At 41.0% G+C, this 25,827-nt stretch overlaps 1 protein-coding gene across 8 annotated transcripts in view; it reads right to left on the reverse strand.

Moving 5' to 3' along the window:
- Positions 1–25,827, reverse strand: part of ERC2 (ELKS/RAB6-interacting/CAST family member 2) — a 1,139,467-nt gene that overhangs the window by 608,228 nt on the left and 505,412 nt on the right. For all 8 annotated transcript variants that reach the window (XR_016350432.1, XM_075938891.2, XM_075938890.2 and 5 more), the window contains 2 exons: positions 15,733–15,870; positions 622–762 (listed from right to left, as the gene is read on the reverse strand). Coding sequence is in view for 7 of the 8 variants with exons in the window: in XM_075938891.2 (XP_075795006.2) it covers positions 622–762; positions 15,733–15,870 (279 nt within the window). In the remaining variant the exon portion in view is untranslated. The remainder of the gene's footprint in view (positions 1–621; positions 763–15,732; positions 15,871–25,827) is intronic.

Raw genomic sequence — 25,827 nt, forward strand, 5'->3', positions numbered from 1 at the left:
ATTCATCACAATTTTAACTACCTAAACGTTTTCACCCAATATCTTTATTTTAAAGGATATTTAGACCCTATAGTAGAAGTATGCAAGAGGAGAACACCCAAAAGGAAATATCTCGTGGTTTGACATGAATAGGATTTAAGATTATCACATTGTTCATAAGAATAAAATGAGCACAGAGCAGTGGCATGCAATGGCAGAGCAAAACTTTAGTAAAGCAGTCAACTGGATCAGGGATTCACCAACTTAAACCCCTTATCAATATTTAGTCCGACTGAATCAAATATTTTTGGACTTATTCTTGGTAGGTCTTATTCCTGCTAATCCCATTAGTCCAAATTAAAAAAATAAAATAAGACTAGCAGTGGAATATTAAAATCTTGTAAAATATTTGCAAAGGAAAAGAAAGGAATATACACAAAGCAGAAATAAAAGAAAGAAATATATTATGGAAAGTGATCAAGAGTTTGAAAGTAAGGAATGCTCAAAAATATACTGGCTTAGGAGTTAGTTTCTAAAAATAGTTGAAAACCAACAGCTTAAACAATGTCTCTAATTAACTTCTTTATACCTATTAGGAAATTCAGAACAATACAGATTTTTAATTTTACTTCAAACACTGACCTCCTTCTCTGTTAATTCGGCTTGTAAAGCATTGACTTTCTCCTTCAAGTCTTTGTTTTCCTTTTTAAAAGATTCTATTTCTTCAAGTCTTTCTCGATCATCACGTTCTCTCTGCTCCTTCAGGCGCTCAATTATTCTCTCCTAATAATAAGAATAGTAAAACTGTAAAGATCGGTACAGTAATTCAGAAAAGAAAAAAAAAGCTTTTTTTGTCTTAAGTTGCAATATGTAAAATGATCTCTGATAGCACAAATATCACCTTAATTTTTAAGGGAAATAAAAGATACCAAATATCTAATTAATGGGGGCTCTAGCCAATACTTATTGAAGACAATAGAAATATTCCATTGGCTTCAGTTGGCATTGGATCACGCCCTAAATGCTGAATTATGGTATCGCCCTAGAAAATATTTTACAAATTGGATATAAAATACATACACTTTTTTAAAATATTTAGAGAACACCACATATTTGGACAATACACATGCTTTGTTACTAATCTATAAATTATGAGTGGTAAAAATGAGAAAACCATGTTTTTTATTGTACCCAGTTTGAATTTTCTTATCACAGTCTAGCTTCACAGCAAATTCTATGCAGGTTGTAATAGTGTCTTCATGAGAGATAATGATTGTGTAAGAATTTAGAATTCAAACAACAAACTGCCACTTATCAGCAATGTTATATTCACAGGTGATAAATTTTGATGTGCCTAAGAATAATACTAAATGAGTCAGAGAAAAAGTACCTTCATTTTGATTGTAATACCCAAAAGAAGAATATTTTCTATCTTAACAGCAACGATTACATACATACTTAAAGTTGATCATATTCCTTAATGGTGTGTGGATTTTGGCTCTAAGCAGGAGAAGGAAAGAGGACGAGATGTGAGAGGAAGGTAATGTATCCTCTCCCTGAGAGTCATCCAAGTACTTCATCTCCTCCTGCGAGATGTCAGATCTAGTGGTTGTAGGGGCTTGCGGGCCACTGTCAGAGGCTTGGATGGTAGCATTAGCTGAGGTGCCAGTACTTGATCCTTTAAGGCAGGGGTGGGTAATAATTTTTGGTTGGGGGACCACTCCAAGATTTTGGAAAGTGGCGAAGGGCCACACTCTTACATGAAGTGGGTCTTTGCCCATGAAAGCTTATGTTCCAACACTTCGGTTAGTCTATAAGGGTATGTCTACACTACCACCCTAGTTTGAACTAGGGTGGTTAATGTAGGCAACCGAAGTTGCAAATGAAGCCCGGGATTTGAATTTTCCGGGCTTCATTTGCATCTTGCCGGGCACCGCCATTTTTAAATGTCCGCTAGTTCGGACTCCGTGCCCGCGGCTACACGCGGCACGGACTAGGTAGTTTGGATTAGGCTTCCTATTCCGAACTACCGGTACACCTCGTTCCACTAGCGGACATTTAAAAATGGCGGTGGTTGGCAAGATGCAAATGAAGCCCAGGAAATTCAAATCTCGGGCTTCATTTGCAACTTCGGTTGCCTACATTAACCACCCTAGTTCGAACTAGGGTGGTAGTGTAGACATACCCTAAGGTGCCACAGGACTCCTCACCGCTTTTGAAGATTCAGACTAACACGGCTACCCCTCTGATTCTCTTCTATGGTATTAATGGAGAGGATGCAGAGTCTGGGATGGAGGCTGGGTGCTGAAGAGAGCTTGGGGAAAGGGACTGGGGCACAGAAGGGAGAAAGGAGTCTGAGAAAGAGTTTGGGTGAAGGAGGCAGTTGTGACCTAGGGAACAGGACTGGGGTGCAGGATTTTGTGATGTGACCTGGGGTAGGAGGGGATTGTGATCTTGGGCAGAAGATTGGGGTGCTAGATCTGGGAGGGGGTATGGGTGCATGTGGAGTAGTAGGGCAGAAGGTTGGGGAAGGGAGGAGCTGGGGTGCAAGAGGCAGACTCTGGCCAGGAGACTTACCAGCCAGAAGCCAAACCAGCCTTTCTGCAGAGCTAAAGGCTTGCAGAGCTTAAAACATTTCTGCCTGCTTGGTCATGTGCTTGAGTAACTGAGCAAGAGAGGAAAGGGTTTTTGCTTTGTGGCTGCCAGTTATTCAAATAGGCAGTTGCCATTGGCCAATGGGATTGTGCTGGGGGCAGGAGAAGCATATGAATCTTCCCCTCTGCCCTCCAGACTCAAAGAGAAATTGCCCTGAGCTGTGTTTCTGAGTGGCGTGCAGGGCTGCAGAGCAAGCAGGGGACCTGCCTGGGGCTCCCCACTGCCTCCAGTGGATTTAAATCCCCCGCGGATTTCCCTATTCTGAAGTTGGAAATTAACATGCCTGTTCCGGAGAAGGGGCCAATGTAGACGTAGCTCTATAGTGGAGCACCCACTGGGACAGTCCTTGAAGAAGAAGAAGCAGCAGCAGCAGCACTTCTTCACACAAAGTACAGTCAGCCTATGGAACTCATTGCCATGGGATGTTGTGAAGACCAATACTATGGTTATCAGCTAAAATAGTTATGGACCCCATGTTTTTGGTGTCCCTATGCCTCTGAATGCAGAGGCTGGATTTGGATGCCAGGGGATAGGTCAGCTGATGATTGCCCTGTTCTGTTCATTCCCTTTGAAGCATCTGGCATTGGCTGTTACCAGAAGATAAAATATTGGACTACATGGACCACTGGTGTGGCCATTCTTATGTCTTTCTTACATAAAAGCTCCTTGGGTTGTATCACTTTCCTGTAGTTTAAATAGCACATTATACATGCTTACTAGGTTTTAAAAATAATACGCAATTAATGGCATCCTTTGAATTGAAAACCATATGTTCATTATTTTAATTGTGCAAAGAATATTGCATGGTCTTGTGGATAAGGAGAAGGTTTAGAACTGGGGAGGAGATGGCACTCCTGAAGATCCCTCATGCTAATGATTCCATCTGTATGTGAAACTTGAAGATCACCAAATGAGAGTAGAAAAATTCACCCATTCTCTTAGCTTATAATACACTCTGATTCTTAATTATGTCCACTGCCCAAATCAAACTGCCTAAAAAGTTTTTCAGACATAAATGACAAAAGGGAAATAATCTTCATGCTGCTGTAGATCTAGATGGGGCTGGAGGTTAGGGAACCCTGTAATGATTAACTGGAAGTTGAGAAAAATCAGAGGATGGAGACCAGGTAAAAGATTATTTCTTTTTCAAAAGTCTCAGGAAATTAATAGGATGTCCAGTGCAGATACTCCATAAGAAAGGTATACAGTGACCTAATAAATCCTTGGAAAAAGGATTTAAAAAAGAGGTTTTTTTTAAAAGGAACAAAATGGAGGGTGCAGAAAGGTTTCAGGGATCCTATAAGTGATATGGCAGGGAACCAATCTCCCTTTCTTATAGACCACATTAAGCCTCATTTGAGGGATAGATGGTAAGTTCCCAGAAATGGGTTGGCTGGGGGACCTGGTTGGAAAAAGAGGGGGACTGGTGAAAGCCCTTCAGATAGATATTGAATGAATATGAATTTAAAATTATACAAGTGAAAGTGATGGACTAGGTAAGTCCTAAACATCTAATAATAATGTAAGTTGCAGCCTGATTAAAACCATATCACATATCTCCTGTCCATCTTTCGGTATAACCGGACAATGATGAATGTGTGCCTTACAGTACATACAATGTGAGCATAGCCATGTGACTGTGAGAATCATAGCTTTTGCATTTCCTAATTTTTGTGTTTAAATGTGCATTATTAGCAGTATATTTACCTAATTTCAGAACATATTTGTATAACAAAGTCGCCATTGAAGTGATAAGAATGTTACCATCTGTTGGCATCCGGTATCAAATCTGGATCTTTAATACTGATAATTAAGAACTCCACGTTTTCTGCTAGATATGAACATGAGCTATAAATGTAAATAATGTAAAATATGTGCTATATGCTACCTAAATGTGTAATGTAAAATATGTGCTATGTGCTATGTGCTATGTGGAGAAATTGGAGAGGGTCCAGAGAAGAGCAACAAGAATGATTAAAGGTCTTTGAGAACATGACCTATGAAGGAAGGCTGAAAGAATTGGGTTTGTTTAGTTTAGAAAAGAGAAGACTGAGGAGGGACATAATAGCTGTTTTCAGGAATCTAAAAGGGTGTCAAGAGGAGGGAGAAAAATTGTTCATCTTGGCCTGTGAGGATAGAACAAGAAGCAATGGGCTTAAACTGCAGCAAGGGAGGTTTAAGTTGGACATTAGGAAAAAGTTCCTAACTGTCAGGGTAGTTAAACACTGGAATAAATTGCCCAGAGAGTTTGTGGAATCCCCATCTCTGGAGATATTTAAGAGTAGGTTAGATAAATATCTATCAGGGATGGTCTAGACAGTATTTGGTCCTGCCATGGGAGCAGGGGACTGGACTCGATGACCTCTCGACGTCCCTTCCAGTCCTAGTATTATATGATTCTATACCAGAACAGCTATAAATATATGGATTTTGAATAGAGGACTGCTTTCCTAAAAGGCACATTTTAAAAACTGGTGAAATATTGCAAAATATAGTGATACTTGAAAACTTCAATTTAATGATGTAAAGCTAATGCTGTCATTTGTGTTCCTCATATACAAGACTTGGAATTGTTCACAACAGTTTCAGTTCTCTGTGTTTGTATCTGCATTCCATCACATTTGATTCCACTAGTTTTTCAAAGGCAGAATTGTTCAGCAAAAAGGATCTATAAATAGTTTCTATCCACCTTAGTTTATCAAACTAATCGTTTAGAAATGAACTGAAAACCTAAAGGTGTATATAGGATACCGGAAACATTTTCAACGTTAAATGAAAACATACCACAGGTATACTGTAAAATTGCTTGTTCTATTGTAGGTACATAATGATTTTAGGATTCCATCAGTCTCTGTTTTTCATTTACCTGGACAGAGCAATAAACCTACCTTCCTGTTAAATGTACAAGAAAAGCCAAAAGGGAACATTGATACTCTTCCAAATTCTACTATGATTTTTTGTAAACTACTAGTTTTTCTAATTCAAAAGCTAATTCTTTATGTGTAATTCTCAATGCACTAAAATCTGTGCAAATAAATTATAGAACTTGCAAAGAGTAAGCACAAAAATTGCATATAAGAACATAAGAACAACCATACTGGGTCAGACCAAAGGTACATCCAGCCCAGTATCCTGTCTGCCGACAGTGGCCAATGCCAGGTGCTCCAGAGGGAGTGAACTGAGCAGGTCAGCGGCGGATTTAGGGCAGGGCGAGCGGGGCAGCTGTCCCAGGCCCCGCACTTCCCGAGGCCCCGCGCATGCACCGTGGCGCCACGGCGCATACGCCGTGTCAAAGGAGGGGCCCCGCAAAATTTCGCTGCCTGGGGCCCCGCGGTGCTGCCCTGGGCCCCGCGGCACTCTCATCCGCCCCTGGAGCAGGTAATGATCAAGTGATCTCTCTCCTGACATCCAACTCCACCCTTAGCTGTCCTTTGCATGTGCAAGTCCAATACAAGTGATAGTGAACCTAGGATCATACACAAAACCAGTTTTAGAGTCACTTCTTATGGTAATAGTGATAGAAATGTAGCTGTGTTAGTCTGGTGTAGCTGAAACAAAAAAACAGGACTATGTAGCACTTTAAAGACTAACAAGATGGTTTATTAAGTGATGAGCTTTCGTGTGCCAGACCCACTTCCTCAGATCAAATAGTGGAAGAAAATTGTCACAACCATATATACCAAAGGATATAATTAAACAAATGAACACATATGAAAAGGACGAATCAAATTTCAGAACAGAAGAGGAATGGGGGGGTGGGAAGGTAAATGTCTGTGAGTTAATGATATTAGAGGTGATAATTGGGGAAGACAGTTATAAAGATAGCTTCCCCAATTATCACCTCTAATATCATTAGCTCACATTTACCTCCCCCCCATCCTCCTTCCGTTCTGAAATTTGATTTTTCCTTTTCATATGTGTTCATTTGTTTATTTGTATTCTTTGGTATATATGGTTGTGACAATTTTCTTCCACTATTTGATCTGAGGAAGTGGGTCTGGCCCACGAAAGCTCATCACCTAATAAACCAGCTTGTTAGTCTTTAAAGTGCTACATAGTCCTGTTTCTTATGATAAAATATTTTAAAGGAGAAAAACAGATAAACCATCTGACTGTTGCTTCAAGTAGGATTCTTTGCTATTGTTATTTGGTTAGCTAATTTTTATGTTTTAATATTCTTCTGTGGGGCATTTTCAAACCAAGTGTGCACTTTTTTCTAAAAGATATGCTCTAGTTTAACTACACCTATTGGATTTAAGTCATATGGCCTGTGTTATGCAGAATGTCAGACTAAATGATCACAAAGGTCACTTCTGATCTTAAAATCTATTAGCACATCTTCATTAGCGAGATCTACCCTCCAGAGAGTGATCTTCTAGTGTCTGATTTAGCACAGGGTTTCCCAACCTATGGGTCGGGACCCAAATATGGGTCACCATTACATTTCAAAAGGGTCGCCAAGTGTCTCCCCAGGTGGCTTTGCACCTCCTTCTCCCCCCATTTTTGAATTGCCTTGCGTCACCAAGTCTTCCTAAATTGTCAAAATGGGTCCCCATCTGGAAAAGCTGGGAACCATTGATTTAGCAGGTCTAATATAGATCCCTAAATTGAATGGTAAGGGCAGCTCCCACTGGTGTCCAGTACTCATTCTGCGAGGAGTAAGGGAAGCTTACAGGAGCAGTGTGCATGGGGATTTAAAATACATTGACTCCAGCTACGCAATTAATTAAGCTGAAGCTGCATATCTTAGGTCAACCTTCCCCACCAGTGTAGACCAAGGCTATGCATCTCTGAATAAAGCCTTGTCCACACTAACAAAAGTAAATTGGCTTTGACAACATGCTTAACTGTTTTTCTGACTCAATTTTCAAAATAGGGTTCCCACATTCAGTGCTAGTGCTCTGGGAACTGTTTTAGCACATATAATAGTAGTGAATTAGTACACTAAAGTTCAGATCTAATTTTCAAAAGTGTGTGAATTAGAAGCATAAGTCTCAATGGGTATGTCTACACTACAAAGTTAGTTCGAACTAACGGACGTTAGTTCAAACTAACTTTCATAGGCGCTACACTAGCGCTCCGTTAGTTCCAATTTAATTCGAACTAACGGAGCGCTTAGTTCGAACTAGGAAAACCTCATTTTACGAGGATTAAGCCTAGTTCAAACTAGTTAGTTCGAATTAAGGGGTGTGTAGCCCCTTAATTCGAACTAGTGGGAGGCTAGCCCTCCCCAGGTTTTCCTGTTGCCGCTCTGGCCCCCCTCCCAGCCCCGGACCTCTTAAAGGGGCACGGGCTGACTACGGTGCCCGTGCCAGGTGCAAGCCTGCCAGCACCCAGCCAACAGACCCTGCACCTGGCACGGATCGAGCCACCCACCCGATGCCCCCCAGCCCTCCCTCTCTTCCCGGGACCAGGCTGGCGGCACACTGGAGCTTGCCCGGGACCGCAAGAGGCGGGCACCCGCCTGGGCTAGTGCAGACATCGTGGACCTTGTCCACGATCTCTGCACTAGGCACAGGAAAGTGGCCGGCTAGGGCAGGAGAGCTGCCAGCCTGGCCACTCAGGAGCAGGTGTGCATGAAAATCAAGGGGGTCCACTCAGACCCCTGACCCTGAGCCCTGAGCTTACAATGGCCGTACTGGGTCAGACCAAAGGTCCATCTAGCCCAGTAGCCTGTCTGCCGAAAGCGGCCAACCCTAGGGACCCTGGAGGGGATGGACCGAAGACAGTGACCAAGCCATTTGTCTCCTGCCATCCCTCCCAGCCTTCCACAAACCTTGGGCAGGGACACCACTCCTACCCCTTGGCTAATACCACTCCATGGACCCAACTTCCATGACTTGATCTCACTTCCCTTTAAACTCTGTTCTAGTTCTAGCCTTCACAGCCTCCTGCAGCAAGGAGTTCCACAGGTTGACTCTTTGCTTTGTGAAGAACAACTTTCTGTTACTAGTTTGAAGCCTGCTACCCATTCCTTTCCTTTGGTGTCCTCTAGTCCTTCTTTATGGGAACTAATGAAGAACTTTTCTGTATGCACCCTCTCCACCCAACTCCTGCTTTTAGAGACCTCTATCCTGTCCCCCCTCCGTCTCCTCTTTTCTAAGCTGAAAAGTCCCAGTCTCTTTAGCCTCTCTTCATATGGGACCTGTTCCCAACCCCTGATCATTTTAGTTGCCCTCCCCTCTCCCAGCCTCTCTCTTCCCCTCTCCCACCTCCTTTTCCCAGTCTCCCCCAGTTTTGTTCAATAAAGACAGATTCCATTTTGGACGACACGTTATCTTTATTTTGTACATCAAGAAGAGGGGCTAGGGAAGGGTAAGTGGAAAGAGGTGAGGGAGGAATGGGGCACGAGCCCCCGATGGGGAGGACCGGGCTGGCTCTGCAGGCTTCTGGGGGTGGAAGCTCTCCTGCAGCCCCCCAATTGCCCCCTCTCCCCAGATGGCAGCCTGCGGCAAGTGCAGCCGGGCTGATGGCCGAGTGGTGTGATGTGCCCACTGTGGGTAGTCCAGGCAATCCAAGCCAGGACTGCTTTGCAAGCGGGGCACCCCTGAGAACTGTCTGTCCGGGGTGGGGGTTGGGACCCTTTAAGCACAGCCCTCGGCTAGCCTGAGAAAGCATCTCCACGCTCTAAGTCCTCATCTGATGCCCTGCTGGCACTGCTTCCGGCCATCCTTAAGCCCGGTTCAGGGTCCACTTAATGTGGACATACTAGTTCGAATTAGCAAAACGCTAATTCAAACTAGTTTTTTAGTCTGGATCCGTTAGTTCGAATTAACATTGTAGTGTAGACATACCCAATGAGACTTATCTTTAAAAAGCAGGCTCTAAGTGTCATATGCTTTTTAGGTGCCTCCGCTTTCAAAGAGACCCCAATGGGATTTTCAAAAGTGCTTAGCTACCTAATTACTGTTTATTTCAATATTTTTGAACTGTTTTAAGTAGACTTATGATCAACCACATTCAGTGAATAAACCATATTTTATATTTTATAGACAACATTCAAAAAAATCTATCTGCAGTTTATCTTTTGGAGATCAAGTGCTGACTCCTGCTCATTAAGTCCATAGTTTGCCTAGCTGTGAGAATTTAAAGAAACCTTCAGCACTACATAATACTAGATGAGGGATTAAATTTCTGTTGGGAAAAATATAACCTCCTTACGTGTACAATTTTTCTTTTAATGTGTGGGATGAGCCTACCCATGTTATTAATAAAAAAGGAGTTTTCTGGGAAGAACAGGGAAGAGGAGGGAGGTTTACAATTTTTTTTAAATGGCTCTACAAATAATCACTTTAGGGAAGTGACAAATCCACTTTTAAAGTGACTGCCTAGATGCCAAAACACTAGCTGATGTTTTGTTTTGAGAACTGTAAGAACTGCTCTGAATAGCATGAGGCATCATGATCACGCTCTTCTTTCCATGGCATCAGATAGTTGCAGAGATGGATGTGTCACAGATAGCTTCAGGAAACATAATATTGTTATAAGTCCTTTAACTGATGAAGTGGTGAGTTGTCTGTACAATTTAATTCTGTGTGAAATGAGTTCTCTATCTGTCCTATCAGACTGCAAAGTCATTCTGTTGTCTTCTGTTGTTTTTGCCTCTATGTTTGACTGAAATTCCAAGGATTAATGACAATAGAGCTGACAACAGTGCATCAATGATTCAGGATAGTCCTCTATTCAAATACAAAACACCCAACATTATACACTTACTCCCACCCAAAATAGCTAGTTTCTCATTGACAGCAGATCTAGGGTGTGTCTAGACTACTGAGTTTTGTTGACAAAAGTGGACTTTTGTCGACAAAACTATACCAGCGTCTACACTACCGCTGAGTTCTGTCGACATAACATCGACAGAACTCAGCAGTTTTGTGGACACTGGTATACCTCATTTTATGAGGCATAACACCTTCTGTCAACAGAGTTCTGTCGACAGAAGGTGTTATTGCCTGTAGGGTTGCGTCTAGACTACAGGGTTCTGTCGACAAAGCAGCTTGCTTTGTCGACAGAACTCAATGTGTCTGGACACTCTTTGTCGACAGAAGTTTTGTCGACAGATACTGTCGACAAAACTTCTGTCGACAAAACCCGGTAGTCTAGACGTACCCCTAGAGAAGTGATTATTCCCCTTTGTTCAGCTCTGGTGAGGCCACATCTGGAGTACTGTGTCCAGTTCTGGGCCCCCCAATACGTCCACTATAGAAAGGATGTAGATGTATTGGAGAGGGTTCCAGCGAAGGGCAACCAAAATGATTAGGGGGCTGCAGCACATGACCTATGAGGAAAGACTGAAGGATTTGGGCTTATTTAGTCTGCAGAAGAGAAGAGTGAGGGGGGATTTGATAGCTGCCTTCAACTTCCTGAAGGGAGGTTCCAAAGAGGATGGAGAGAGGCTGTTCTCAGTAGTAACGGATGGCAGAACAAGGAGCAATGGGCTCAAGTTATAATGGGGGCGGTCTAGATTGGATACAGGAAAAACTATTTCACTAGGAGGATGGTGAAGTACTGGAGTGGGTTACCTAGGGAGGTGGTGGAATCTCCATCCCTAGAGGTTTTTAAGAGCCAGCTTGAAAAGCCCTGGCTGGGTAGATTTAGTTGGAATTGCTCCTGCTTTGGGCAGACGGCTGGACTTGATAATCTTCTGAGGTCTCTTCCAGCTCTATGAATCTTATTTCCCTCATCTGGTGTTGAAATGTTTTTTATTTTTTTGTCATGTCTGCTACACCAGTAATTCACTTTCTACTCTGTACAAAAAAGATTTCCAATCAAAGACAGTTAGATCCAAACATGAAACATAACCCTTATTGATACTGTAACACTCCACACATAAGATTCTGATGGATTTCTCTAATTTGAACTGCAGTGTAGATAAGGACAGTCTACAAAAATAAACTGATAAAACTGAAAGACAAAGAACAAAGCCCAAAATCTAAGCCTTTTAGAACATATGACATACTAAATTTTATAAATTTGTATTCTTTATGTTGAACCAGATCTTCAGTTGATATAAAATGGCAAACAGATTTACATGAACTGAGAATCTGGTCTATTTTACACAGGAGAAAGAAATTTCTATAGAAATACAGAAGTTGAAACAACTTTAAATTCTCAGAACATTAGTGTTGAAATTTCTAAAACAAAATCCAAAAACAGACATGAGAAACATGTATATGCAGCCATATATCAATAGCTAAATATTATTAACCATTTTACAAATGACAAAACAAGGGAATAAAGGATAAGTAACTTTTCTATAGGTTGATCTGAACTACTGGATTAGAAACTGAACCATTGAAACTGTGGTCCCTGGTACTGACTAGTTTGTTGTGTGATTTTGGCAACTCACAAAACATCTGACACTGGCTTCCAATTTGTAAAATAGGGATTATATGTACTAATGCCATATTTACTAAATCCAAATAAATACTATAGAATAATTTGAAACATACCAGGCTGCACTTATACCCTTAAACAGGCTCCAACTTATTTATATGATTAGATAATACTACCTCGTGTGATTAAAATTCTCATTAGACACTAGAACATGATTTAACTTTGCACACAGGCCCAAAAATATTTACTTACAATAGATAGTGCTAATTTCACCTTCAGGCACAAGTTTTAATTCCATTTGTAGACTCCAGGAAACCCTCAGACAGTATTTCAAAGTATTCAGACTTGTGTACAAGTCCCATATTCATTGAAGTTTATTTCAACATTTCCCAGTTGTTCAATATAAAATAAAGCATTTGCTGAACTTTAAGCACAAGAATACTCTCACTGAATTCAAGTACCTGAGTTCAATAGCACTACTTGTACCTTTGAAGTTAATGGGTAAAATTCTGGTCCCATTGAAGTTAACTGGGAATTTTTCCATTGATTTCAGTGGAGCCAGGATTTCACTCCAGGCATTTAGATATTGTCCATAGGGACAGAAAACAACAGACATGGTTTAATGAAATCACAACTTTACTCCCTGGGTTGTGAGGTCAATCCTTCAGGGGGCCATTTAAGGATCTGGGGCAAATCTCTCAGGGATGGTACTTGGTCCTGCCATGAGGGCAGGGGACTGGACTTGATGACCTCTCAAGGTCCCTTCTAGTTCTATGAGATAGGTATATCTCCATATATTATTTTATCCCAAATGTCATAGAGTATTCAGCAGGTAATTCCATAACCATTTATATTAGCCAAAGCACTGCTGTCATCCCTCCCACTTAGCCATTCTGGTCCCTGATCAGCTGCTGGGATCTCCCCACACACCTCTTCAAATGGGGGCCCCTGAGAAGGTGCAAGGAAGTGACTCCCTGCCATACCAGTCAGAGGAGCCCCAAACTGCACATTTTCATTCCTATAAATAATACCTCCTTTAAATTCTTTTCAGATCTATTTTATGTAAACACTGTATAAGAACACTGTATAAGAACGGCCATACTGGGTCAGACAAATAGTCCATGCAGCCCTGTATTCTATCTGCCGACAGTGGCCAATACCAGATGCCCCAGAGGGAAAGAATACAATAGGTAATCTTCACATGATCCCTCCCCTGTCACGCACCTCCAGAGAAACAGAGGCTAGGGACACCATTCCTGCCCATCTTGGCTAATACCCATTGATGGACCTAATCTCCATTAATCTATCTAGTTCTTTTTTGAACTATGTTCAAGACCTAGCCTTCACCACATCCTCTGGCAAGGAGTTCCATAGGTTGACTGTGCACAGAGTGAAGAAAAACCTTCCTTTTGTTTGTTTTAAACTTGCTGCCTATTATTTAATTTGATAACCCCTAATTCTTCTATTGTGGGAATAAGTAAATAACTTTTCCTTATTCACTTTTTCCATACCTGTCATGATTTTATAGACCTCTATCATATCCCCGCTTAGTCTCTTTTCTAAAGTGAAAAGTCCAAGTCTTTTTAAACTCTCTTCATATGGGACCCATTCCAAACCCCTCATCATTTTTATTGCCCTTTTCTGAACCTTTTCCAATGACAATATATCTTTTTTGAGATAAGGCAACCACATCAGAACACAGTATTCAAGATGTGAGCGTACCATGGTTTTATTTAGACACAGTAAGGATATGTCTACACTTGCAGCCTAATTCAAACTAGGGCTGCAAATGTAGGCATTCAGAATTGCAAATCAAGCCCGGGATTTAAATATCCCGCGCTTGACTTGCTTCTTCCCGGCCGGGAGCCTTTTTTTTTTTTTTTTTTTTAATTTACAAGCCTGAAGTAACTGCCCGCATCTACATGCGGCAGAGAAATGGGCATTCGAAATAAAGCCCTATTTCGAACTATCCCTTAGTCTTATTCACTATCCCTTTTTTAATGATTCCTAACATTCTATTTGCTTTTTTGACTGCTGCTGCACACTGAGTGGATGTTTTCAGAGAACTGTCCACAATGACTCCAAGATCTCTCTCTTGAGTAGCTGTAGCTAAATTAGTCCCCATCATATTGTAGGCATAGTTGGGATTATTTTTTCCAATGTGCATTACTTTACATTTATCACCATTATATTTCATTTGCCATTTTGTTTCCCAATTACTTAGTTTGGTGAGATCTTTTTGAAGCTCTTCACAGTCTGCTTTGGTCTTAACTATCTTGAGCAGTTTGGTATCATCTGCAAACTTTGCCACCTCACTGTTTACCCCTTTTTCTGGATCATTTATAAATAAATAGAATAGGATTGGTCCCAGAACAGACCCTTGGGAGACCCCTCTAGTTACTTCTCTCCACTCGGGAAAATTTACCATTTATTCCTACCCTTTGTTTCCTATCTTTTAACCAATTATCAATCCATGAAAGGACCTTCCCTTTTATCCCATGACAACTTACTTTACTTAAGAGCCTCTGGTGAGGGACCTTGTCAAAGGCTTTCTGGAAATCAAAGTATACTAAATCCACGGGCTCCCCCTTGTGCACGTTTGCTGACCCCCTCAAAAAACTCTAGCAGATTAGTAAGGCATCATTTCCCTTTACAGAAACCATGTTGACTTTCCCCCAACAAATTATGTTCATTTTTATTTCTCTTACTTCATATCATGCATCTCTTTTCTTAAAAGAAAACCCCAGCATATGCAAAATATTCCTTTTTATAATTTTAAAATGTCAAAGAGGAAAAATAAAACAACTTTAAAATACATTCATTTAAAATACCTTTTTGCATTATATCCTGGAATTTTTAAAAAAGTAATCATATACAGAGACCATGCTAGATCCTATGTAGGGTATCATCAAACAATTACACCTCATGCTTGATGAGGACCAAATCAAGATATACATCTTTCCCAAACCATCTCCCCCTTTGCCCTTCAAAGAAGTCCACAATCTCAGCAAGCTAATCATCAGAAGCAAGTTCTCCACCGGATTACTATGTGCCTGACAAATTATGTTCATACATGTATCTGTTCCCTACAGAGTACCTTCACTAGATATTTGTCCTAAGATTACATAATGAGTTGCAACATCACAGCCTAAGCCCAGTTTTTTATTTTGCCCCTATTAAGCCTCCAAACTCCCATGGAGAAGATGAAAACCCCACCTTGCCTTTGTCAGTCTGGTGGTGAGGGAAAAATTCCTTCCAAAAGTCCCAACCTTAGCCCAGCACCAGCCCAACCTCACCCCACTCCTGCCAGAAAGGCACAACTAGCATAGAGCAGATCATGATGAAATCTGGTATTTTAACTACTTTCATGGATGAGAGGATGCTCAGCCTTGTCCAGGAGAAAAACAAAAAAACTACACACTTGAATATCAATTGTCTCTTCTGTTCTTCTGACTATCCACACAATGACCTGGCATTGTGCTACATGCTTCATCTCTGTGCCAAGCAATTTTCTGGCTCTCTAGCCTTCAGTGTGCAATGACCTTCTCCAATACACCATTTAATGTATGATAAAATTATTTGCAGGTTAAAAGGCATAAAACTCCAAATAAAAATAAAGAGGAGACTATTTTGTGTGGTAGTTCTGTAATTTTACATTAATCTTTTTCATTTCTTTCTTTTAAAAGTATTTTTATCTGGACATATTTCACCACCTACTTGAAAGAGTACCATATATCACTGTTACATGCTAAACATTACCTTCTCTGACAGAGCTTCTTCTAATGTTGCTAGAGCTGTGTCCGTGTTACTGGAATCGGTCTGCAATGATTTCACTCTGTCTTTTAAATTGGTTAGCTGTTTATCTTTGTCCCTAAGTTGCTCCTGTAGATTTTCAATCTAAAAATAAAAATAGATCACAATATTAATCAATATGTTCTTATCATTTAAGCAGGGCCATAATTATCTGCATTATTAAAACAGCCACAGGTACATGTATTGTGCTATGCTGTATCCTTTAGGTAATTGCAGATCTTCTATACCATATATGATCTGCAACAGAGCCACCTCTTCTTTTGTTTATGTCTTTCAGTATCCATAGTTACATATCAGAAAATTTGGGAGCAGATGGGTGGATTTGAAGTGTGCTGGAGAAGGAGAAGGGAAACCTCAAAACCTATGGATAAGTGCCTTAACTTCTTTATGTAAACCAAGCCTTTGAAGGTGCACCCAGCACTTGTTAGCCTTTTGAAGGTACAACTAGAAGTGTTGAGCATGTAAACTATAACTGGCCATAGGCAGCTCTAATGTATATCTAGCTTTTTTAAAATTATACATATTTTGACACAATTCTCTCATTTTTCTGCCTGCTCTAACTTGAACATGACCCAAAAGCAGGGCCGACTTATCCATTAGGCAGATTAGGCACAATGCCTAGGGCCCACGATCCGTTTACGGGCCCAAGAAGATATTTTAATTTCTTTTACAATTAGAAGGAAAAAAATGAACTTTTAGGGTTGAAGAAAATGTTTTAATTTTTTTCTCACATCAGAAAAAAATGAAACTTTTAGGGACATGAAAAATCTATTAAATCTTGCCTAAAACAGAAAAAAAAATGTTGAAGTATTTAAAGTGATATCAAAAATAATTTTTAATATTTTTTTATGGAGGAAGGGGCCCACGAAGGCAAAAGTGCCTAGGGTCCACAAAAGTCATTATGCGGCCCTGCCCAAAAGGCATAAGAGTAATAGTGATGTAGCTTGAATATGAGAATGGCACAAAGCATCTTGCATTTAAATTATGTCAGCCACCACAATAAGTGGGGTACAAAAATATCAAAACCAAAACTAGATGCCTGTAAAAAATATAGTATGAGGATACTCCAGCATACAACATGGAAACTATACTATCCAATGTCAATTAATTTTGACACAATACCATACTACCATAAATTACTTTTTTGTTACATTTTAGTACTACTTGGGTATTTTATTATTTAACCATCTTCCAGCTATTAATATTTTTTGTTAAAATGTTGAATTATTCTAATAAAATCTTGGTGCAGATTCTCACTTCTGCCTGGATCCCTTCTGCACCACTCTGGCAGCACAAAATAAGCAGCAAGCTGCTCTTATACAATGCCTGGAGATTTCTAACACAGAGAAATTTCTGTGTGATATAAAGTCAGTGTATTTAGCTCTATCCCACCAGCTCCTGGCCCTCTCTACAGTAAGAGACGTAATTGCGGTGTGCCAGAAACATAAGTTCAATAGTCCTTTGAGGCAGTTGTAGTTATGACAGGGAGGGGAAAGTGGCTTTCTACTGGCCCAAAGACTATGGAAGAGGAAAGGTGATGTTGAGCCACCTAGCTCTGTTATCTCCCTGACTAAATCCTGCATACAGTGGAGCTCAACAGGACTGAAGGATCAGGGGTCTGATATTCATACTCTACAAAGCCCCCTCCCCATAATTTTCCATTTAATTCAGTAGGATGACAAATGAACTGTAGAAACATATCCCACATGTTGCCTGGAAATAAGTGAAATGCTTTTCTGGATGAATTCCCCCATGTGCTAGAAAGGCTTTGCCTCTGTGTACCCATATCTTACATGGGACTGATCGTACAAAGCACCCTATGATAGAGTGCTGGCCATAGGATGGGGGACATGGGGAAATGGTCATAGGATCCATTGTGATCACATCTGCACACATGAATCTACTTGCAGATTACACCCACTGCCCTCTGTGGACATTATACCTACCTACTATGTGTCTTTATGGTGCAATCCATAGACAAGTAATGGGGCTTGGTTCATCTTAACTTTTTATGGAATGCATACTCTGAACAGTCATTCTCCACCAGAACTCTTGCTCTTAGCCAGTTTTGCTATTAGGTAGTAAAAGTTGATTCCTTAACTTTTAAAGGCAAAAAATAGTAACAAGGCAGGAATGGTCAACTATGATATAAAATAGAGAAAGCCTGCTGTGGTATCAATTTATAATATATATGTCACAAGATACCTGTTTTCACACAAAACCACTCCTTGTACACTGAAAACTCCTACTGACTTCAGTGTGAGTCATGCTTACACAAAGGTTTCAGGACTGGGATTGAAAAAACTGTGCCAAATCTGCTGTATGTTGCAGCAAAGTCAGTAACATAAAATATTTTGTGGGTAACTGATTCACAATAACTGCATGTAAAGCAGGCTCCTAATAGGAAGAACCTGCGATATGGATCAAGTTGAACAAGTATGAAACAGCATATCTGGCAAATAAACCGTGTACTGGCAGCAAACCAGGCACTTTTATCCATTATCTATAGCCTGAGAACAAACCAGCTAAACTTCAGATTATAACTCTTGCACATGATTGGTAGCCAGGATCTTCTCTTGGGGACTACTTTAGTTACAACTGATTGCATTTTTTATTTCTCTTACTTCACATCATGCACCTCTTTACTTTAAAAAAACCCAGTATGCAAAATATTCTTTTTATAATCTTAAAATGTCAAAGAGGAAAAATTCAAACAACTTTAAAATACATTAATTTAAAATATTTCTTTTTGCATTCTATTCTGGAAATTTTTTAAAAGTAACCATATACACAGACCATGCTAGATCCCATGTAGGGTATCATCAAACAATTACACTTCATGCTTGATGAGGACCAAATCATGAACTATCTCTCTCCCAAACCGTCTTTCCCTTTGCCCTTCAAACAACTTCACAATCTCAGCAAGCTAATCATCAGAAGCAAGTTCTCCACAGGATTAGGGAACATAAACTCATTGTGGCACCAGATCCTGCTAGAACAACAGAAGCAACACATGCAGATATACTTCCCCTGATATGATGATCAATATCTCCTACAACACACCTTTCAATATCCCTGGGTGTAAGACATGCCTATCTCAACATGTAGTGTACCTCATTCAGTACCTCAAATGCCCCTACAGCCACATGGTGAAATGAATCACTACACTCTCAAATGAATTCATGCAGAAAAATGATAAAAGCTTTTTTTAAAAAAACCATTATCACGCACAGGCAAACATCTTTCACAAAGTGATCACTCCATATCTAACCTTTCAGTCCTGATCCTCAATGGATACATGTATAACATCTTCAAAAAACAAACCTGGGAACTTAAATTTATAACTTTGCTGGACACAATAAACCACGGAATTAACAGAGACAGTCATTTATGGCCCAAAAGAGATGTTTACTGTCCACTTCATTTTAAGTGATTGCCTACAACACATGTTAACCCCTTATGTATTACAATCTGTCCCACCTTGTATTAGCTTAGGGTATGTCTAGACTACAGAGTTTTTTTCGAAAAAAGTGGCCTTTTTTAAAAAAAACTTTGAAATTAAATTGAAAGAACGCGGCTTTTTTTTCCACAGAGGTAAACCTACTTTTACAAGGAAGAACACTTTTTTTCGAAAGAGCTCTTTCAAAAAAAGACATTCTTGACCACAAACAGGGCTTTTTTGAAAGAGAGTGTCCAGATTGCCTGGGTGCTCTCTTTCAAAAAAGCAGCTCGCTTTTTCGAAAGACTTGGGGCTGTCTAGACGATCTCTTTCGAAATAGGCTTTTTTGAAAGATCTCGTAATCTAGACGAACCCTTAGATTCTCTTTCTTTCTTTCTTTCTTTCTTTCTTTCTTTCTTTCTTTCTTTCTTTCTTTCTTTCTTTCTTTCTTTCTTTCTTTCTTTCTTTCTTTCTTTCTTTCTTTCTTTCTTTCTTTCTTTCTTTCTTTCTTTCTTTCTTTCTTTCTTTCTTTCTAACTGAAGAACAGCTCTGTGAAGCTCAAAAGATTGTCCCCTTCCATCAAAAGAAAACATCTTCTTTTGCTGGATTGTCATCTCACCTACCTTCTCTTTCATATTCTGTTACCAACAGTAACTACTACATAGTCATAGTTTGGGAGGAGTACAAGAGGACATAGCCCCCCCCCCCCAGCCATGGGGAGGGGGTATCACATGGAGTCATGTGCCATTTCTCCCTCTCCCCACATATTTCTCACAACATTGAGCTGCCCTGAAGGCCTTGCTGAGTTTGGTCTGATTAGAAGGGAGGCACACTGTGTCTCTTCCTCCAATCCCAACTTATTTCAGCTCATGGGGAGTGGATGGGACAGGACAGAATTGATGTTCTCTTGTGCTCTGGATCGCTGCCTCAGCAGCTGGATGCCACTTCCTAGGACCTAGTGCCCCCTGTGTACTGTAGAATGGTGAATGTCCACATGGGGAAAGCAAGGCAAGAGGGGACAGAGAGGGCTGGGGTAGAGGGGTGAGGCGAAGAGACAGTAGGATAGAGTTGGGGGAAGAGAAAGGAATGGGGGTTGGAGGGCAGGAAGCAAGAGCTTGGCATGTAGTATCCCTGTGGCAGCAGCTGCAGCAGCACCAGAACAGCGACATTGCTACAGTAGCCGGTATTGGATTAGCCATAGTAGAATCTGGGACTATACAATTACGCAACAGCAGCCCATGTACCACTCCAGATGTGCCAGAAAGCCAGTGAGCCAAAGGAACTGGCTTCAGTGTGCATGCATGTGCACTCTGTCTACCCCCCAAATACGGCATTCCAACTATGCCTATGGGCTCATAACCTAGCAGCAACAATACTGCAAACTTCATACAATTTCTTAACAGTAAAAGTCATAGAGTATGGAAACATGAACAAAAATAAAAAAATATACAAGAGGGAAGACAGACCAAATCAGAGCTGATCATCTGGCAATTACTATAACACGTATGAAGCCATGCTTATGTAAACATACAACTTTTCAGTATCATCAATCCAAAAACAAACCCTCGACAGTCTAGAAAATCTGTACCACTTCCATCACTTGAGCTTTCTCCTCCACCCCTTATTATTTATATTATTGAATGTTTTTGGGGTGTAAGATTCAGGAATCCTTGGTTCTGTTCCGAGCTCTGCAAGTGATCATCTATAAGACATCAGCAAATTGCTTTACCTGTATGCTTCAGTAGGTCTACTATGTAAAATGGGTTTAAAAAAAGAATAACTTGATTTTTGTGAAGTTTTCCAAGTGATACAAAATCTTCAAAAAAGCATGACTCTGGATAATTGGGAAAGTAACGCCATCCCAAATGGCCAGAAAATGCTTCCACCGAGCAAGACAACTTGCATTAATCATTATTGAAGCCGATTTTCTTCTATAAAATATGGAGTTTAGTTAGGTTTTAAGAAATGCTAACTTAGTATCAGTTGGTCTCAGTTCCAATGACCAATGAGAGTAGAGTAAGAACCCTTTCTGTTCGAATATCTATATGCACACAAATGCAGAACTATCACAGCAGTTTTACTTTTTCTGGATGTTGTCCACTTCATGTCTTCTGAGGTGGAATAGAATAAGGAGAAGGATATACCCGCATATTTAAAAAATGATTAATGGAGCTACTATGCACAATGTTCCCAATTCTGCAACTAATCCTGCACTAACAGAACCTTTGGTCAGGTTGCTCCACTGTCATTCTATTTCTGTTGGCTGTAATCCTTCAAATATGTATCCAAGGTGAAAATAAATTCATTTTATGGCAAAAATCACTGAACAAATTAAGGACAAGTTACACTTGGCTGTTATTCAGCCAAATAGCAGTCCTTGGAGAGCATCAGTTTGGTTTTTTTTGTTTTTGTTTTTTTACATTCATTATAACAGAGAGCTTAATAAAGAAACTGTCAAGAATGTTATCATCTTCCTCTCCCAGATGAAGCACAGAACTACTTGGCTGCTGGAGGGTTATACACACAGTAACGTTAATGGCTCAAAAACTCCATTTTCATGCTCATACTGTAGCTCAAGTTTACAAGATATTTTAAGTGACACACACTGGTTGAATCACTTTGATTTTCCTCTATTTAAAAATAAACAAATATTTTAAATAATATGCTCACTTTCATACAAAATGTTTCCAAGAATTTTATCACATACTTTTTTAGGCAGATTTATAAAACAAGTTTTCTTACATAATATGTTATAGATGTGACTGCCTAAGCAACTGCCACCGACTTCCTGTCACTGACTTACTACTGTATGTATATACAGCTTGAAGTTTGTAGATATTTCATGGCTCTTGAAAATCTTTACAACTAGAGGCTTACATGGCTAAAACCACTGTTTAATGATGAAAAAATACATATCTTTAGCATTGTGACTGTTTTTTTAATAATCTTGCAAGAGTCCTATTTGAATACTGATGTAGAATAAAGACAACTTTTTTCAATAAAGTAATGTTCCAGCTTTCTACGGCTGATATATTATATAAAATCCTGTAATATGATGATGATGGGCGATCACTTATTGCCAAGTATGATCATCTTCTGTAGTTGTGGACCCTTTAGTGGCTGATAAGGTTGATCCTTGAACCAGAAGTTCTATTACAATGAGGACAGATGTTTCCAGGTACAGCAGGAGGCTGCTGACCATGACTAGAAGCCAGTCTCCTCTTCCTCCTGCACTTCTTCTCCTCCTCAGCTTGTCAGTGGGCAAATTCAAAATGCAGGGGGCCACTGCGTAGGAGTTGTCTCCATTTTGAGCAATGCTGGGTGAGTGTCTCCCAAGTGTCAACATCAATGCTGCACTTCTTTAAATTATCCTTTAGCAAGTCCTAAAGTCCAAACTTGAACATGTTTACTGATGATTCCACATGTCTTGGTCTCACCCTCAACATCAAAAAGACCAAAGTGCTCCAATAGCCCTCTCCATATGAAATACCATATGCCCCACGTACAGAGCTCGACAAATAATGCAATCTACTTGCTCGTGGCAAGTAGATTGCAACCCAGAAGAGCCAGGTTCGGGCGATCTGTGCATGTGCAGAAAGCGTGGATAGCTGGACAGTGTAGCTGGTGATCAGGGCTCGCCACGGTTCGGCGAGCCCTGCCCATGTATTAAAATTAATGGAGAGGCACTGGAGAGTGTCAATCATTTTCTCTACCTTGGAAGTTAGTTTTCATCCAAGGCAGATATTGATGTAGAAATCCAGCATTGTCTGAGCTGTGCCAGTGCAGTCTTTGCTTGTTTATGGCACAAGGTTTTTGAAGATCATGATATTCAGACAGACACCAAGCTTTTTATCTATCAAGCCGTCATTCTCCCAACACTAATGTATAAGTCTGAAACCTGGTCAACCTATAGACATCACCAACACTGCCTCCACAAGATCTTGAAGATCAAAAGGAAGATAAGCACATTAAAGGTATGTCTACACTACAAAGTTAATTCGAACTAACAGCCGTTAGTTCGAATTAACTTTCAGAGGCGTTACACAGGCAAACTGCTAGTTCAAACTTAATTCGATCTAGCAGAGCGCTTAATTCGAACTAGGTAAACCTCATTCTACGAGGACTAACGCCTAGTTAAAATTAAGTAGTTCGAATTAAGGTGCCGGTGCCAGGTGCAAGCCTGCCAGCACCCAGCCAGCAGACCCTGCACCTGGAACGGCATGAGCCAGCCACCCGCTGCCACCCAGCCCTCTGCCTCTTCCCGGGACCAGGCTGGCGGCTCCCAGGAGCCTGCCCAGGGCCGCAAGAGGCGGGTGCCCGCCTGGTCTAGTGTGGAGATCGTGGACCTCATCCACGACCTCCGCACTAGGCACAGGAAAGTGGACGTCTAGGGCAGGACAGCTGCCAGCCTGGCCACCCAGGAGCAGGTTCGCATGAAAATCAAGGTGGTCGAGTGAGACCCTGACCCTGAGCCCTGAGCTTAGAACATAAAAACATAAGAATGGCCGTACTGGGTGAGACCAAAGGTCCATCTAGCCCAGTAGCCTGTCTGCCGACAGTGGCCAACACTAGGTACCCTGGAAGGGATGGACCGAAGACAATGACCAAGCCATTTGTCTCGTGCCATCCATCTCCAGCCTTCCACAAACAGAGGCCAGGGACACCATTTCTACCCCCTGGCTAATACCACTCCATGGACCCAACCTGCATGAATTTATCTAACTTCTCTTTAAACTCTGTTCTAGTTCTAGCCTTCACAGCCTCCTCTGGCAAGGAGTTCCACAGGTTGACTATTTGCTTTGTGAAGAAGAACTTTCTGTTATTAGTTTGAAGCCTGCTACCCATTCATTTCATTTGGTGTCCTCTAGTCCTTCTATTATGGGAACTAATGAAGAACTTTTCTTTATTCACCCTCTCCACCCCACTCGTGCTTTTATAGACCTCTATCATATCCCCCCTCAGTCTCCTCTTTTCTAAGCTGAAAAGTCCCAGTCTCTTTAGCCTCTCTTCATATGGGACCTGTTCCAAACCCCTGATCATTTTAGTCTCCCTTTTCTGAACCCTTTCCAAGGCCAAAATATCTTTTCTGGGGTGAGGAGATCACATCTGTACATAGTACTGAAGATATGGCGTACCATAGTTTGATACTTCCCCTCCTTGTTCCCCTGGCTTCCCCCTTCTAGCTCCCTCCTCCCAGGTTTCCCCTTCCCCTCTCCCACCCTCTCTCTTCCCCTCTCCCACCTCCTTTTCCCAGTATCCCCAGAGGTTAATCCCCCCCCCCCCACCAGTTTTGTTAAATAAAGAAAGTTTCTATTTTTGAACACACGTGTCCTTTATTTTGTACATCAGGAAGGGGGGCTACGGAAGGGTAAGTGGAAGAAGGTAAGGGAGGAATTGGGTACGAGGCCCGATGGGGAGGACTGGGGTGGTTCTGCGGGCTCCTCGGAGTGGAAGCTCTCCTGCAGACCCCCGATTGACCTCCCCCCACACCGGATGACAGCCTGTGGCAAGTGCAGCCGGGCTGATGGCCAAGTGCTATGATGTGCCAAGTGTGGGCATTCAGGGCACTCCAAGCCGGGACTGATTTGCTGTCCCTCATCGAGTTAGGCAAGCAAGCGGGGAACCCCTGAGAACAGTCTGTCTGGGGTGGGGGCCGGGTCCCTTTAAGCACAGCCCTCGGCTAGCCTGAGACAGCAGTTCCACGCTCTAAGTCCTAATCTGATGCCCTGCCAGCACTGCTTCTGGCCATCCTTAACCTCGGTTCAGGGTCCACTCAATGTGGACATGCTAGTTCGAATTAGCAAAATTCTAATTCGAACTAGTTTTTAGGTCTAGATGCACTAGTTCGAATTAGTTAATTCGAACTAAGCTAATTCAAATTATGTTAGTTCGAATTAGTGCTGTAGTGTAGACATACCCTAACATTAGTGTTCTGGAAGAGGTAAAGACCACCAGTATGGATGATGATCATCAGGCAATGATCATCTGTCCACAACACTGCTGGACTGGTCACATTGTTCCGATGCCAGACCATCACCCTCCCAAAACAAGTCCTGTTTTATAAGCTGAAATAAGGATATTGTAAAGTGGAAGACATTTTATCAAACAAATTCTGAAATGCTTAACTAAACATTGGTTTGAAGCAGTGATGTACTGTTCAAATTAAATATATCCTCTAATTTTTAAGAGGAAGCAATGTTTTAATCTCCTATATGACATTTAGGAGAGTCCTGGCAAACTGGCAAAAAAATGTTGAATATGATTGACACTGCAACTCTAATGGTTCAGTGGGCCTTTATGAAGGAAATACTCTTCTTAAATCATTCCATATCAACCTCACAGTTGACCAACATGTTCCACATTAATCACAAAGATCTAGTGTACAGCTTAATGCAGCTGCTCCAATATTATCTCATTAGTTTAACATTAATCTGAAAAAATAGTATAAATACTATGTTAAAAATCCAGTTCCAGTGAAAATCATTAAACAGATCAGGGCTGCAGTCTTTATGTGAAAAAATTCTCTCTCTAGAGATTGATATGTGACCTCATATAGCTAAAATCTCATTTCATTAAGTGTTCCTGCTTACGGATTTCATATT

The sequence above is a fragment of the Pelodiscus sinensis genome, chromosome 11 (assembly GCF_052426305.1).
Source record: "Pelodiscus sinensis isolate ZL-2025 chromosome 11, ASM5242630v1, whole genome shotgun sequence".
NCBI lineage: Eukaryota > Metazoa > Chordata > Testudines > Trionychidae > Pelodiscus > Pelodiscus sinensis.